Here is a 17352-nt window from a genome sequence, read left to right as displayed (position 1 = left end):
ACCCTAAACGATTCCATTAAAAACGCTTTTGGTGTATTCTGTACCTTTACATTTTTGTGATGTCTGTTTAAGCACTTTTTAAATAGTGTTTTTCCTTAGTCAGGTAAGCAACGCTGTCCACATTCATAACGCTCCATATTCCTCATGAATGGACGCATAAAAATGTAAAAAAATCCTTATTTTACATTCTATGAAGAGCCATTCCTTCTCCATATGTTGAGTAGATTTGCTTCTGATTTGTATTCACAGACATCCTACAATCTATGCCATCTCTCTATAATACATGTTCATTTCGCTTTTTAAAAAAGAAAACTTGTACACAGACTTATATTTTTCCTACCAACAGGTGTTTTAACATGAAAATGTAGGTTCAATATATTGGTATTGAATGCATTCTCTGAGAGTTTATATTTCAAGTTTTGACTGAAAACATCACACACGTAATGCTGAAATTGCTCTCATTATATAAGTCAGAACATCTAAATATGGCAATTGCTGCTGTTTTCAATAGAAATCACATGATATAACCATAGATATGCTTGAACTAAACATCTGTTTGTTTTTTTAGATTAAAGCTCATCTTGAAAGATTTTACGTGGGATGTTCCTGCTTTTCAGAACATAAGGGAATCATAACGCTATCATAGCATTGCAGGTGTTGGATGGTTAAAGGAGTGTCCTAGCAACCAAACTGCAGAGAGTAAATCAATGCAATCTGTTTTATTTGTTCTGCAGATGTGCCATTCAAAAGAGAATGTTATTGACCTGTCTCTTCTAACCAGATTTTAAGTAATGATGGAACTTAATTGTTTATCCATTAAAACCATGAGCAGGTTGTTGACATCAGCTGTCCTTATCTTTCTCAAATGCACCCTCTCACTTATCAAACGGCGGTAAAGGCTTGAGCCGTGAAGTCCAGTTAGCGTGTGAGTGTTGGAGCAGGAAACGGGTTGATTTAGGGAAAAGGGGAAAAGGCCACAGGAGGCGCCTCTGGGCGTGTGATGGTCAGTGTAGATTACAGGAATTCTGGCAGTGAAGCTTTTCCTCCTGTTCCACAGAGTCTTGGCGTTAAAGCCGTCCGGTTCTGACCTCTCTCACTAAACTCTCAGATCAATTACACACGCTCCCTTTCCTGTGCTTTCACATGCACACAGATTCAGCATAACTTCAGCATGCCTGCTTCCTCTTTCCAACGCTGAGAAAAGTCACGTTTTGTTGAACCTGAAGTTGATAATTGAGCGGTGATAAAAGATTCTTTCCATATCCGCTTTGGTTTGAATCTGGGACATATCTGAAGTCTGGTTCTTTTTTTTGCTCAGATTAGAAATCAAATGCGAAAAATAACCTGATTTATTTGTCCTGGTTTCAAATGTCATCTTAAGTAAAATAAAGAATGAAATCGCATCTCATTTTCAATAAATCACATGGAAAAGGTACGCTTTTGGATACGCAAGCAAGCAGTGAAGAAGCGCTGAGATGTTTTAAAGTGATGGTTCACTAATGAAAATTCTCTCATCATTTACTCACCATCTTGTCATATCAAACCTTAATGACTTTCTTTCTTCCGCAGAACAATTTTTGTTAACTGACCCCATTCACTTGCAATGGTATTGTGTCCAGTTACCGACTTTGTACAAAAATGTCTTCTTTGTGTTCTCCGGAAGAAAGAAAGTCATTAAGGTTTGATATGACAAGAGAGTGAGTAGATGATGACAGAATATTCATTTTTGGGGGAACTATCTCTTTAATAGCATTCAGTCTTTTATCTCCATCTCAAAGCAGAAGATGTGTGCTGGCAATTTCATGAATGATAATGAAAAAGCTGGAAAGCATGCATAACACGAGTGGGTTGTGATGGTGGGACTGTTCGACAGCTGTGGCTCTCTGGCGTCATCAGCTGAATGTTTTCCTTATCCGTCCCTGAACGAACAGTGACAGGCGAGGGAAGCAAACTGCATTTCGATATGATATCTCTGAGCCAATGAAATTACAGCGTCTTACGAACCCATCTCTAGCTTTTACACGTCTCATTTTGTTCCATCAAACAGCCTTTTTCCATGAGGGGGTGGGAGAGAGAGGGCTGATGTAGCCCCGTGAGGAAAACTTGAGGAGAGTAAATGGAGGTGCTAAATCGCCTGTTGCATCAGATAGCCGAGTGAACTCTACCAGATGTTCCACAGCGCTTATACACCAATTTAACAGTGAGAGTTTCCTGGAAAATCGCCTGCTTGGGGATTTTCAATTATTCTTGGATTCAGGTCCCAGGCGGGAATGTCAAACCAAATAAAGACGTTTTCGTGGAGAAACAAATCCTCAGTGAAAATTTGTTTGGGGAACCAAATGAGTCTGTGTGATGTGATCTTTTAAAATAACACGAGTACAAAACACATTATAATACTAAATACAAAAGCTAAAGAAAATGTTTGTTGCAAAAATGGCAAACGGGAACTGTATGTAACTAAATGTTGATTTTCTTATTATTGAAATATTAATGGATCTTATTTAGTATGTTAAATACTGTTATTTTAACAGCTTACTTTATTCAAACCTTCCAAGACTTAATGACTTATTCTCAAATCGAAACCATCTAAGTCAAATGCTTTGTGACCAGTCCCTGCATCTATGTTTGGTCATGCACTTGTAGAGACAAGTAAACGTGAAGAATAGTTTTTTTGAAACATGAGCTTTACACAAGCGCTTGAACGCCAATAAACGCTGAAAAACAACTCAAATCTATTTTCCAGACCTCCATTCGAGTATAATATCTTGCTTCCCCTGCACATGCACCTGTATTCATGTGACAAAATTGTTGCAGGTTGCCATGGAAACTCAGACAGGGTATCGGTCCCTAAGGCACACGCACTCCCATCTAATGTTGGTCATTTTGACTGGAAAGCTTCCGAGTTTTTTTAATGAATGGGTTTTCCTCACTTCTCGTGGTCTTTGAAAAGAAATCTGTAGCACGATTGAAGCAGTTTCTCTATGTGCCAGTTCTACAGTAAAGATGATTTTAAGCATCTGATGAACTCTGAGTTCCTGGAGTCCAGTGGGGAAAGTGTAACGCTAGCAACTTTATGGTCGTGGGTTTGAGAAATTCAGTTGAGAAACATATAGGTCTTGAAAGGCCATTAATAATCAATGTCACATGTGACAGGCCTTTTTAGAGTCAATCACTGTTTTTGTTTTTTGCATGCAAGTCCCTCATTCTTTACAATGTCTTTCTAATGTCCTGCATGAGGATGCATATTGAATTCAGAGCAGATGAAGGCTGGTTAAATGCGGAGGAGTGATGTACGTGTGACATGTAGGTACACAATACTGCCCACATACTGGATAGATGACAAACAGAAAGACGTTACATGAAGTGTAGGCTAAGAATCTGTGCCAGTGTTTATCTGATTTATTAAATAATTACGTATGTTATTCTGTTGATTATAGCTCTCTGCAGTGTGATTCTCATTAGCCACTATTGTGAATAATATGTGATTTATAGCAATATAGTGAATAATAGATTCTTTCACATTCAATATGACTCTATGTTTGTCTGATTACATAAATAAAATAAACACCAATAAATTTCACATCTTTGTATTTACATATTTAATTACTATCAATGTAATGTGTGGAAAAATGTGTGGAAATGTACAGTCAGCACTGTTTATACATTATGGATTTTATTACTTTGATTATGTTGTCAGATATTGCCCGTCAGATATATTCTAGCTATTCTGCAGTTTGGATTATTTAAATAATTTATGTTATAAATATATCATTATCCACCTGTTATTGAGTAAAGGTTTGTCAGGAAAGGATAATAATTTATTTACTTAAATTATTTTGTTATTGACTTTAACACAAACATTTTCATCAGCAACTGTTACATATAGCTGATTTTATATAGTAGAATTTAGTACACTTTAGTCAAATCTGCCTGCTTAGTTTACACCATTTAAAGTAAGTTGAATTAAATGTTTTTTTGGAGACGTGCTTTTTGTTAATATATATTTTTTTACTTGTATTATACTATAGTACATAATTTAAACAAAAGTATACAACTCGCAACAACTAAAAAAAGAAAAATCTCGACATGTATTTGAAACGTCCTACAAACATACAAATTGTGACGTAGCGCAGTTATAACACTTAATTTCCCATAATTCACAACGCGACGATTTTAAACCAATCCTGTCGAACAAGAGCGTAAGCGCGTAATTCGAAATAGCATCCAGCCCGCCAATGAAACGACGACTTTCGTCTGTTTAGAAATACGAGCCAATCGCTTGTCGAGTTTTACGCGAACACCAATCGCAGCGCGGCAGTGAATCCGATGGGCGTATCCGACTGTTGACCAATGAGCCGAGCGAGTTGATGTTTAAACTGTCCGCGCAAGGCGGAGCAAGTGCTGGGGGAGGGGTTTAGAGAAAGTTGCATGGTTGAATCTGAGGAGGGTTGTGTTTTAAACAGTTCAACACTATTAGTTAACAGGAACTTAATAAGTTAGCCCGCAAAATATATCATAGTAACACTCTTATCAAATATTATCGAATTTAATCATCTATTTAGTTTACTGTTCATATCATCGCTTCAAACAGACTTCTCTGAGCTTCCATTGAAATGAAAGAGGGCGGTAAGGAACTAACTTTAATCTCACTTTACACTCTGTTTTAAATGTAACCTAACTCATAATTTTCTTCTATAACGTTATATGTTGTAATCTAGACGTGTATCTTTGTGTTTTATTATAACAAGAGATAAATGTTCTTAACTATTAGCGCTATTCTCAAGCATTAAGACATAAATCTGTTGCTAACCCTTAAGGAAGTTTATCCTTGAAAAACATTATAAGCACACATGTCTGTTAATCTATTAATGTATGAATGAGTCTATTTTTGCTGATTTAAACACACAAGATGTAACTTCACCAGAGGTCGGTTATGATGTCTGCCACGACTCTTCATCAATAAGGAGGGAAAACTGAGAGCTAATGATCAAAGAGTGCCCAAAAACTGCCTTCAGAAACTAAAAAACAAGTTATTTTATTGTCAGAGGTTATATTTCTGAATATGTTTTGATGTATTTATCTTTTAAATATGTCCAAATGGACCTAGATGTAACGTTTGTAGTAAAGCATCCACCGTGGTTTTTGAATATGGTCCCATGGCTTTACCATTTCTTTCAAAGATAACATGTTAACAGTGTGCTAACAAGTGCATGTAAAACCAATTTTAAGAATAAAGTTATGATTAATTATTGCGGTTTGTGCAGTACCATGGTATTTATTTACCATTTGAAATGAGCAATATGAGCTTCTTTAATGGTCTAGAGAAAGTCAGGTGGTTATTGACCAAATGATTGAAATGTAATGCCCCCAATATTCATAAACTTTTTTATTTAGTCTTTCCTGGTATCCACTAATAAGGAACTAAGTCCAGTGTAAAGGAGTTTCTGGTATTTGATGTATCATTAGTTTTATTCACTATAATCATAAATGGGCACATAACCATTTACAATCTGCCTGACCAATTAGTTTTTCACCAGATTGCTTGATTTTTATTTATTTTATAATAGAAGTTCATTGGCTTTTCCCATGTATATTTCAATAATATGCAACAGATTCTTCTTCATATGAATCGTTTTTCTTCTTCCCTCTCTAGCGCTCCACTGCCGATGTGCCAAATGTTTCTCCATCCCTGTGCGGAAGCGGGTTCGAAAGCGGGCGTCTGCCGTGACGCTGCTGTCTCTTCCAGAAGAGCTGCTGCTGTCCATTCTTCAGTGCCTCTCTGCTGAAGATCTGCTCGCCGTCAGAGCTGTGAGTCGAGACGCACAAACATCCAACCTTCTCCACGATCGTATATTTTTATAATGCATATACGTTACATTGATATGGGATGCTGTAGATCAGCTGTTTGAGGATCTGTGATGTGATTCCGCAGGTACATTCTCATCTTCGCGATATCATCGATAGTAACTCGAGCGTCTGGGCGCGAGTGAGCTTCAAGGACCGCTGGCCGGCCCTTGATACTATTTGGCTTTTTGAGCGGTAAGATGTTTTAAACTCACTTTAAACCTGCAAACACATTGCTCTTCAATATATTATAACAATTAATACTCATTCTTTTGAGGGAGTTCTTCGGTCTGAATTGGAAATGAAGGCGAATTGTTTGTGGTGAATTTTGTTCTCATCGCTTTTCTCTCCGTGATCTCCAGAGCTGCAGAGAAAGGAAACTTCGAGGCTGCTGTGAAACTAGGAATTGCGTATTTGTACAATGAAGGACGTAAGTTTAGACACTCATCTTCATTGTTCCTGTGATGTGTTTCTTCTATACTATTGATTAATGACGAATTGTCTGATTCTGATGAATTGTCTTGTTGATTGATCACTGTGATCTGATCTGTGCAGCGTCACTTTGTGAAGACGGTCGAGCTGATCTGTGTGGCCGGAGGGCATCCCGGTTCTTCAGCCTGGCCGAGAGTCTCAGGTCTCCCATGTCGGACCCTTTTGTCTGGGTCTTCATCCGCCCGCCGTGGTCCATGTCAGGGGGCTGCTGTAAGGCCGTGGTGTTCGACCGCCTCAAAGAGGAATGTGACACCAACCCGGTAAGGTCCCAAACTGACCACATTTCAAGGCAGTTGAAATCTGTCGTTCTCTATTGTATGTTGTTCTGAAAGCGCACGTTTTTAGGCCTTTTTATGGAACAAGCATATGTTTTTGTACGATTCACCTCAAATCAAAAATCATGTTTAATTCTGATGTTTCTTTTCTCTCTTTTTTTAAGGGCCAAAAGGGAATGTTGCTGCACTGCCTGGCTAGAGTCCTTCAGCTGTTTGATGTGAGTCTCGAAACTCAAGTGTTGTTTTTTAATATTAATTCTCCTCTGAATCGTAGCTCGAGGTCATTTAGGAAGCACTTCTTCATTAAAGTTCAGACATGCCCTCAAAATGGATTGCTTTCGAGGGCTCAGAAATAAAAAATGACACTTAGATCAGCAGGCGTTGAACTCACAAATCCTTTTCCCTCGCAGGATGAGGAGAAGCGTGCTGAGGCCGGGGCCATGCTGGAGGAGTCCGCGCGTTGCGGTAACGTGCACAGTTCGTATCTGCTGTGGGAACTGAACCGAGAAGCGTCGGTAAGAGATTCTTCAAAGCGAACGATAACAATCCTCTGTTTTTACTGTACGTCGATCGGTGGTGATCACTGGTTTCCTTTAACTGACTGTTTCCCCTCAGACGGCCGACCCCGGCAGGTATCTTCAGTGTGTGCGGAAACTCCGAGACTATGCTGCCAAAGGATGCTGGCAAGCTCAGGTGACTGGGAACAAATGTTTTTAAATAGATTTGTGTTGTTGCTTAAAGGAAAAGTTCATCTCAAAATCAAAATTGGGTTATTTTTTACTCATCCACATGACGTTCAACATGTTTTAAGACCTCCCAGCGTTTTCGAAGCACAAATAAAGATATTTAGGTGACATCTGAGAGATTTCAAGGCCTCCTCATAGACATCATGGTTATAGTTGTTGTCAAGGAATAGAGCTAAAGACATCGTTAAATTGGTCCACCGGCTCATAGTGGCTCAATTGAAATTTTTTGAAGCGACGACAATACTTTATCTGTGAAAACAAACCAAAATAACGATTTGAATCAATATTCTCCTCCGTCTTGTTAGTCTATGGTGCGCGTTCACTTCAGTGCACTTCCCTGAAACAAGCTGATTTTTTACAAAGATCATGGCTCTGAAAAGCAAGGTGAGCTATGATTGGCCAGTAAACCAGTGCGTAGTGATTGGTCAAATTCTGAAAGAGTGTGGCGGAAATGTAACGCTTCTCACCATATTTGGAACATCAGGTTCGAAAGCAATTGTACTGACAGGTACGCCCGCCTTACTTGTGTACATTTGGACGATCTTAGTCAAATAATACCACAAACTGACGTCGATTTGTGGGGTTGTGGTTTTTACACAAGGCGTTTCAGGCAGGTCTGGGTAAGCATTCGCTTTTAGATAGGATGCATCTTTCGTTCCGACACTTACATTTTTGCAATTTAACGTGTCTAATACATGCATGGGCAACGCACCAGAGTCAAAGAAAAACACACATACATGCCATATGACCCCTTTATTACACATTCCTGCTCATTCTGAACAATTTTCGGTGCATGTTATTATATAATAATATTATTATATTATAATAATATTTAAGTCACAAATCAAACTTTTTTTGGCTGACATTACCAGAGTCTTTTTTGTGGTATTTCAAGAACCAAAAACTCCCGCATGAATAAGGTATTATGACAATCAGAAACTATTTTGCTGAAAGCTAAAATTCTGTAGATTTTCAGTCTTTTTCTAAAATGACACGAGGTGGCCGTGTTATTACTAAAATCACCTCCAAACATCCATCTCTATTAAATTTTGTCATATGGCCAATGTTGTGTGAAGCCACAATAGAAAAGCTCATGTTTGCCGTGTCATTCCTGCTGTCTCTGTCTCTACTAATACTTGGATGTTTTTTTGTCATTGTAACGAGCTATGTGCAGATGGAGGTTGAAATGAAAAGTGATGTCACATTTAAAGCATTTGTGTTAATGATTGTTTTACTCATTGTGGGCTTTGTTTTTTTTAATGTCGACTGTGTGTTGTGACGTTCCAGCTGTCGTTTGCTAAATCGTGTGGCACGGCGAACCCTCTGGGCCTGGAGCCTCGTGCTTGTGCTGAACTCGTGTCCCAGTTCTTCAACTCCGGACTGGCACCTCCATCACAATCTCAACTTTTGCAGGGGAAGGACATCACCACAAAGAGGTACAGAGGTCCTTCTGTTTAAAATGTCTTGCGGGGTGAATTTTCTTTATTCGTTTTTCTGACCATCGTCATGTGGTTTTAGGTATATTCTGGTGGACTGGTTAGTTGAGGTGGCAACAATGAAGGACTTCTCCAGTCAGGTTCTTCATTTGACCGTCGGGTGTGTTGACCGCTATCTGGCTCTGCGCACAGTGCCAAAGGCCCAACTTCAGCTGCTAGGTATCGCCTGCATGGTCATCAGCACTCGGTGAGCTAGTACGCACAGCACTTGTGAAAGAGAGAGCTTGGTTTTTAATGTCTTTTTGTCCCTGACTGAAACTATTGGTCTCCACAGATATATCAGTAAAGAGATTCTGACCATCCGCGAGGCCGTGTGGCTTACCGATAACACGTACCAGTATGAAGATTTGGTGCGGATGATGGGAGAGGTCATCGCTGTGCTAGACGGAAAGATACAGGTTGGTTACAGGAATCCAATCTTGGTGAATTTTTTGAAATGATTGTGAAGTGTTTTATGCCTAACCACTTGTGTTATTTAGACTCCTAGAGTACTGGATTATGGGACGGTGTTGCTCTCGCTGCTGCCTGTAGAGCGGCGCTCTTCTCATCTCTACAGCTACATCTGTGAACTCTCTCTCCTCTGCTCTCCTCTCACACTCCCTGGTCCGGCCCGACTCGCCAGCGCCATCCTGCTGCTCACCAGAGCACTACACAACTACGGTACGATCACATACAACATGTCCAAAGACAAAAATTCATCCATATTGTGTTAGGAGGAGGACGTTGACCCAAAGACATTATAGGGGTCATATTACACGGCAAAAACGAATATAATCATTCGTCTTAGATGTAACGCAATGTGTATATTAGTGATGCAACAATACAGCTCACCCACGGTTCAATACAGAACTCTGTTTATGGCCCACAATTTTCGGTTCGGTTCTGATGGCTTCGGCACATTGAAGTGTTTTTTGATTCTTTTATGCTTGTGTGACAGGAACAGTAAAAACTTAAGAAGAACAAAAGATGTTTTACTGAAATGCTCTTTATTTTACTTGACTTTTTTCTTATCTTTTTCTCACAGCAGATTTTGGTTTACTGTTCATCAACACGCCAGTAAAATAAGCTTCTTGAAGTGGTTTAGTGCATCAGAGTAAATAAAATGACGTAATGCAAAACTTGCGATTGCCGTAATCGAAGTAAAGGTGTGCTCAATGGGAAAGGCCAAAGATAATATATTAACAAGGTGCATCACTGCCAAAGCAATAAATTAGAAGAAATGCAATCCTAAATATCTGCTTGGAGGCGCTTTTGCTAAGAAGTTAATAGCTGTCCGAAAGGCTTCAGAGTGGCATGAGCTTCGTTAAACGGACTTTGGCATGGTGCTAGAAGAGACGGTCTTGCTGCATGTGCCGAGAGCAACGCGAACGTGCTGCTTTCGTATGCAGTGTAAAAAAACATCTTGATGTGCCAAATTTGGACATTATCACTTTAGTACAACGGGCATACAATAAAGCCTCTTTATTCGCGTCTGTTCGTCCACATTATACTTGACAACAGCACATTGCTTCCCGTGTTGCAAGCGCAGTCTCGCTTCACCGCCCGATCACCACTCGCTATAGCTTTATTGGGTATGCGTTTCTCTATCTCTGCATACAGTCAAACACGGACAAAACCAGTTCACAGTAAAATTAAACGCAAACCAGAAAACCGCAATTCACTTGCACATATTGAACCAAAGACGTCGTACCGAATGGTTCAATATTTTATTGAGTATTGTTGCATCCCTAGTGTATACACAAAAACGCTGTATTTTCCACATACCGTGCATGTTTGTATCTCCTCTCTGTCTCGCCTCTCTGTAACGCACAGATTTTTTACAAAGCTCATCGCTCTGAAAAGCGAGATGTGCTATAATTAACCAGTGTGTAGTGATTGGTCAAATTCTGCAAGAGTGTGATGGAAATGTAACGCCTCTTACCATAATTTGAACATCAGGACTCAAAACAATTGTACTGACGGGTACACCTGTCTTACTTGCGTATACACTTGGGCAGTTTTAGTCAAATCATACCACAAACTGACGTAGATTTGTGGGGGTGTCGTTACACGAGGCGTTTCAGGCAGGTCTGGGTGAGCATTCACTTTCGATAGAATGCATCCTTTGTTCCGACACTTTCATTTTTGCGATTTTGCGTGTCTAATACATGCATGGGCTACTTATAACACTTCAAATACAAAAACGTAATTCAACCCATATGACCCCTTTAATATTAGCAAGATGCGCAATCGCCGTTACAATGAATGGCGACGAATTCAACGCTCAATATGGCCGCTTTAATAAAGGAAGACCAGTCTTCCATTAAAATGACCCAATCGTCTGTCAGTTAAGACTGAAGATTTTCTGGGGTGGGGCTCTCGTGAGACGCTTGCCAGCCTGTGCGCAGGCGCCCTAGATAAAGCGACATTGAAAAGGGTGATTTATTTGTTTAATTTTTTCCAAACAATTTAAGCTTAGCAACCAAAGGTATGAGATAGTTCGTGTCTTGTTAAATTATTGATCGGAAATGTGCTTTTTATTTGTGATTACGCTAGAGATTTGAGGAATAAATGCCTTCCCCATTTCAAGTAGATAGGGTTGGTATGACATAAATAGCTGCCCAGAGGCGTTGCACACATTGCTGGACGAGTGGCCGCATGACTTCCGTAAACGGATTTTGGTTGACCTGAATAGATTTTCTTTTTTCTCAACAGTTCCTGTGTGGCCTGTCCAGCTGGAGGAGAACACGGGTTTCTCCAAAAATGATCTGGTCTCATGTGCTTTATCCCTTTACATCAAGTGGTATGTGTCCATGTCAGTTTTGGAGTGCTTTTAGTTGTGATTTAAGTGATTGTCTGGGTTTCGCAAAAAAATCCAAACATGGAAAGTCACCCTCAAGTTCTTCCAAATCTTTATAAATTTCTTTTTTTCTGTTGAACACAAAAATATATTTTTAAGAATCTGGGAATCCACTGTATTGGGGTTCCATTAATCACCAGTAGTTTTTATTCCTACTAGTCAGTAGTGTGCCAGAACTGCTTGGATTCCCACGTTCTTTACAATGACAGACAAAATATGACGTCTAGTCAATTATCAAAAAATATTAAATAAGAGTCTTAAGTTTATTGTTATTCGTGATGATGGAGAGTGTTCAATGACCACACAATATTTGGAAGAATGCCCATAACGGTTTGCATTCCTAGAACAAAAAGCATGTGATCTGTGTGCGCGCTAGCTCTTAAAGTGACAGCAGCATAATACATTTATCTGTTTTAATGCTCATCAAACAACAAAAAAAACAAAGACAAAATGGACTCGCTGGTCTTGACTGATCAACTTTAATAATTTTAATATGGTTTAATGATCTATATTTCAGTATACTGTGAAGACTATGAAGTGTTATTTTACGTTTCACTCCTTTATTCTGTTTTTGTACTTTTTGTAATAGTTTGATGGTATTATTAGCTAATGAATTAAGATTGCATAGGTAAAAAATATACTAATAACTAGACATTATTACTTATTTATAACTTTTTGTGGCGGGCAAGTACAATTTTTTTTTTTGTCGTCAGGGCCAGTAGAAATGTAGAAATTAATGTATGGTTAATAACCGTCATAATCCTACAACCGTTAATATTCCTCAGACTAAAATCTTACCAACAAAATCTATAGTCGTTGCATCTCTAGTAATACCCTAGTCATACTTTATAAAAAATATATAAAAATTAAAGATTTAAGGTATTTTTATTTGTGATGATGGAGTTGTTTATGTTCAATGATCACACTTATGTTGGTTTACATAGGGGATCTCAACAATAGATTTAAGTTAATCTGTTTTCTCACTTGTTTTTCACACACTTGCTCATCGGCACTCGTGTGATATCAGACTTGTCTTTGTTGGCATGGAAGCAGGAATGTTTATCCAGGTGCTGGTTGTTGTGTTAATAAGATAATAAATGAACTGCTCTCCCGGGTTTGAATAGCCGAGGTCTCAGCGCTTCGTGTCGATTATAACACCTTCAGGCACTCGTCTTCAAGTGTACGAGAGAATAAACAAAGTAGATCTGTTCCAGTTCAAACCCAAGCGAGTTTATCTTGAAGAAATGTGAAATGTCTCATACTTATTTATTATGACTGTATAATGATTTCCCTACTATGGGTTTTCAAGACAAAAATAGCCTTGTTCCTTTTAATGGTGTTAAACAGCAGTGTTAAAGGGTCAGGAGGGTCCGTGATCATGAATAGTGTCAGTCAAGCGAGTTGACCTCCATCACTCTTCAGTGACCTCTTTTTATTCACTGCTATAACCCATCCATCTGCAGTCTTGAAATAAAACATTCCAATTGCGTCCGTTTTAAGTTTTCCGTTATCCGTCATCTATTGACATATTTTCATTTTGTTGAAAGCTTCGGTCAAGAGGTGCCCAAAGACTACAGACACACGTCTCTGACCGGTGTCAAGCAGAGGTTTGAAGACGACTTGTACCACCAGATCAGCAAAGACGCAGTGAGTATTGTTGAGTCTCTTATGGTCTGATATGTTTGCCTGAGATATAGCAGCTGAACTGTGTGTGTTCATCACCAGGTGATGGGTTTCAAAGAGCTCTGTCAGGTGTTTGAGGTCCCAGAGGTAGAGCCGCAGGTGGATGTTCCTGCCGCTAGCAGCCAGCTGACAGAATTTCACACATTTCTCTCCTCTCCTGCCAGTAACAGCAAGAGGTTAGAAATGCTAACAAATTAATTTCCTGTTATAACTTTCCTGTTAAAAAAAGTGACATTTCTTAGTTTTCTATGTTTGACATGTTGGTTTTTCTTAACTTCTCTGTGGTTTAACAGGAGGAGAGAGGATGACATGCAGGCACACAGAGGCAGCTTCCTGGCCACGCCCACCGCTGAGCTGTCCAGTCAGGAGGAGATGCTGCTGGGGGACATCCTCGACTGGAGCTTGGACACTTCCTTGTCCGGCTATGAAGGTGACCGGGAGAGCGAGGGAGAGAAGGATGGAGAATGTGAGTGAGATGCGTTTTTCAACTCTTGCACCAAAAATGATATATATATAAAGTTTTAAGAATTGTCAAATTTAGGAGAATTGACTCCACAAGTATATGATATAGGCTGCGTCCGTATACCCCCACTTGTGGTCTGTGCACTTGACTACGTTCACATGACCTATTTCCTGTTTTTGGCCGTAATGTTCTTGTGGGTTTGAAGATCCCAAGTGACCATTAAGCATTTCTAACCCGATGGGATACACTTAGCAAGTGCAAAAATATAACGTTAATGCAGTGTTTCTAATTATGAGATAAAAAGCAGGTTTACAAAATACATAACTCTGGAGTTTTCGTCAATAAAATATGCAACACTAAGTTTCACTAATAAATTATATGTAATTATATAGTCAAGTCAGATTTATTTTTATAGCGCTTTATTTGTATTGTATTAAAAACAAAAACAAAAGAAAAACGCCAAACATAGAATAAATAAAGATATAACCTTAAAAAGTAGTTGTATAACATTAACTGGAAAGCTTTCCGCAACATCTCATGAGACCCGTGCAAATAGTCTCATGATTCTTATCCAGAGCATGATGCATGATGGGATATGCTTGGCCTTAATACCCCTCTGAAGCGTTATTTTAGCTAGTGTAGGTTTATTGTGTTAAGCACACTGCCCTTTAGCATTGGACACAATTGCATTCTGACTTCCTTTCGCGTGCATGTGCTCTCAAGTGGCCAAGACCACAAGTGGTGGTATTTGGACGCAGCCATAGTTGAGATCACTTTTAAGGACACAAAAAAGAAAATTCTGTCATCAATTAATCAACCTTCAAACCTTTATAAATTACTTTGTTCTGGTGAACAGTGAACAAAAAGAACGATATTTGGAACAATGTTAGGAATTTTATGATTGACTACCATTGTGGGAAAAATTGAGTGGTAGTCAAAGGTTCCCAGAACTGTTTGTTTTCCCCATTTCTTCAAAATATCTCATTTTGTGTTCAACAGAACAAAAAATTACTCCTTTTGTATTTAAAAAAATTAAATAAGCAGATTTTTGATAGATATCCATTTATTTTGTGCATTTAAATGTACTCGATGATAACAGAACAGATAACAGATACATTTTTGGGTGAACTGTCCCTTTATGAACATTTTTAAACTAATGTACAGGAAAGCATTGACAGCCAGTTAAAATCCATTCCTGCTCACGATATTCTGCTTTTTGACCGAAATCTGAAATGCTTACGTCATTATGCCTTTCTCAAAAAAAGTTTTTGAGTTGTTTGATGTATGACCCTTATCATTGTTTCACTATTGTTTCCCTGCAGTGTCAGTCATGGAGGTGCAGATGGAGGTGCCCGTTGAGACCGCTGACAGACGGCATCATTGTTGCGAGCTCTCTAGTGACGACAGCCTTTGTGAAGAAAATAACAATGAAGAGGCAACACATGGCGGCAGCAGTCGCAGCAGACCCTGGCTACGGCACCTGTCCTCCTCCTCCTGTTCATCATGTCCCGTTTGTACTGACCTCCACAGCTCCGGCTACTCCTCCATCCAAAGCGCCCCCAGCCCATCCATCTCCGCCTCTTTGGTTCCCCACCCCCTCTCGCCGTCTGCCCAGCCCCACAGTTCTACCTCCACCGGCTTCAGTCTGCTTCTGCCACCCTCACAGCGGACCCGCCGACAGGTGAAGCGGAAAAACACGGCCGCGCACAGCGGGGGGGAACTCGAGGACGCTGACGAGGTGGCTTTCCTCAGCTTATAGAAGTCGGCGAGCCAACTTTGACTGACAGCTGATAAGGAAGCTGTTGTGCCGCAACGCAACACTTCCAGGGCTCCTTCCAGGTGCACTTTTCTCCTCGGGTGCTGATATTCTTTATCTCAGAGGAACACCGGCGAGGATTTCGCCATCGGCGGTCGAGATGTCCTTTTGTGAGCTTTAAATATAAAGCTTTGATAGAAGTACAACCATCGCTTTTCTCCCATAATGCATTTCTCTTGCCCCTACGGTGGGCACACTTTCTCTCAGAATGTTGCTGTTGACACGCAACGTGTGCAAATCCTCAAATGTGTTACAAATCACTGGAGCTGTCATTGTTTTGACTAGGTTGTGTTCTTTTTAAACATTTCACAAATACTCGGAAAGTATGACTGTTTACAACAATCTATGCCCAGTTACCAGAGAAGCAAGGGCAATTTCATACGTTTGATATATTGTTTTTCGCTCTTGGAGATGATTTCCTTGAATATTTTTTTTACAAAGGTTCATGCAGCTATGGAGACAACAAGCTCCACTTCAATTCATGAAGGTGTTCCACACAATATGCACTGTCCAATCAGAAAAGGTTTGTTTACGCTGTCATTTCAGGGCATGGATACATTTTCTCTTGTATATTATTTATCGTAAACTGGACCCAAGTACTCCAGTATTTTTGTATTTGCTTTGTTGTGTTTATGCCAAAGTTTGTTTTTGTTCTTGCTAGCATAGCTAGCACTTGCCGTAGGTGCCAGTGGCCACGCGTCCATTATCTCCTCGTTTCTGCAAACATCTCGCTGTTTTGCAATACCACTGTCTGACCTGTGAAACCGATACAGTAAATCTGTATGAATTTTCTTTTAACTTTTTAAAACAGATCCAATGCAACAGCTGACGAATGTGATCCTATGACGTGCTTTTTCGGAGCACTTTCATGACCCGATGCTGGAAAGCATAAATGATGCTTTGTTTTAATATGCTTGAACAATCAACCATACGTATATTTGTGTCAGTGTTAAACAAGTGTTAATCCTGGTATTATCGGTGCACAATACTTGCGTTTGAGGTTATGACACTAAAAGCATTAAGTTATTATTTCAGGTCTTGTTGGTACTGTATATCGAACATCACTAAGGACTGCGACTGTAAATATTCTGTTCATAACTGTAAATAAATAAATGTATGAAACTGTGAAAGGCCGTGTGAACTTGAAAAAGAATGCATGTTATATACTGAAAGCCGAAATAAATCAATGCAGTAGTACAATTTGCCTGCTTTAGCATTATTTTTGTGCACATGGTTGGTAATGTGTATTTTATTTGAGATCCTATTTTTGTAACCACTTTCAATAATATCTACTACATTTACAGTTTTACACCGCTTATTGAGTTTAGGTGAAAACACCTGCAAAATTTACTTTTGTGTAAATTTAACATTATCAGCCATATAATGCTGAGTTTTCAAAGTAATAGGTAACATATTTTATAACAAATAACACCCAAAACACCTGATTAGAGTCTTTCTGTGGGCATTTTTTGTGTATAATATAATGGTCTTCACTTAAAATCACCATGAAATCCCACATGAACGGTTTTATCAATGCACAGATTTGCAGGGATTATTATAAATGATATAATGCACGTCATTATTTTTTCAAAATTAATTTCCATTCAAAATCAAATGCATTAATTTACATTATATAAATATATATGTTTATTTTTTTAAACATTTATAGGTCTATTATAGCAAAACAGAGATTTTACA

The 17352-nt window shown here is 39.2% G+C and overlaps 1 protein-coding gene across 1 annotated transcript; it reads left to right on the top strand.

Annotated features, from left to right (window-relative positions):
- The first annotated feature begins 4423 nt into the window (after positions 1–4423).
- Positions 4424–16847, top strand: ccnf (cyclin F). The gene is made up of 17 exons (XM_056752101.1): positions 4424–4626; positions 5654–5808; positions 5933–6039; positions 6207–6274; positions 6400–6596; positions 6776–6829; positions 7022–7126; positions 7227–7304; positions 8645–8793; positions 8876–9040; positions 9128–9251; positions 9333–9513; positions 11548–11635; positions 13240–13339; positions 13418–13551; positions 13669–13841; positions 15161–16847. The coding sequence occupies exons 1-17, from the start codon at positions 4614–4616 to the stop codon at positions 15595–15597; spliced, it is 2328 nt and encodes a 775-aa protein (XP_056608079.1). The 5' UTR covers positions 4424–4613; the 3' UTR covers positions 15598–16847.
- Positions 16848–17352: the final 505 nt, after the last annotated feature.

The sequence above is a fragment of the Triplophysa dalaica genome, chromosome 7, assembly GCF_015846415.1.
Source record: "Triplophysa dalaica isolate WHDGS20190420 chromosome 7, ASM1584641v1, whole genome shotgun sequence".
NCBI classification, from domain to species: domain Eukaryota; kingdom Metazoa; phylum Chordata; class Actinopteri; order Cypriniformes; family Nemacheilidae; genus Triplophysa; species Triplophysa dalaica.
Note: the sequence above shows the minus strand (reverse complement) of the source record. Positions and strands in the feature narration are given on the sequence as shown.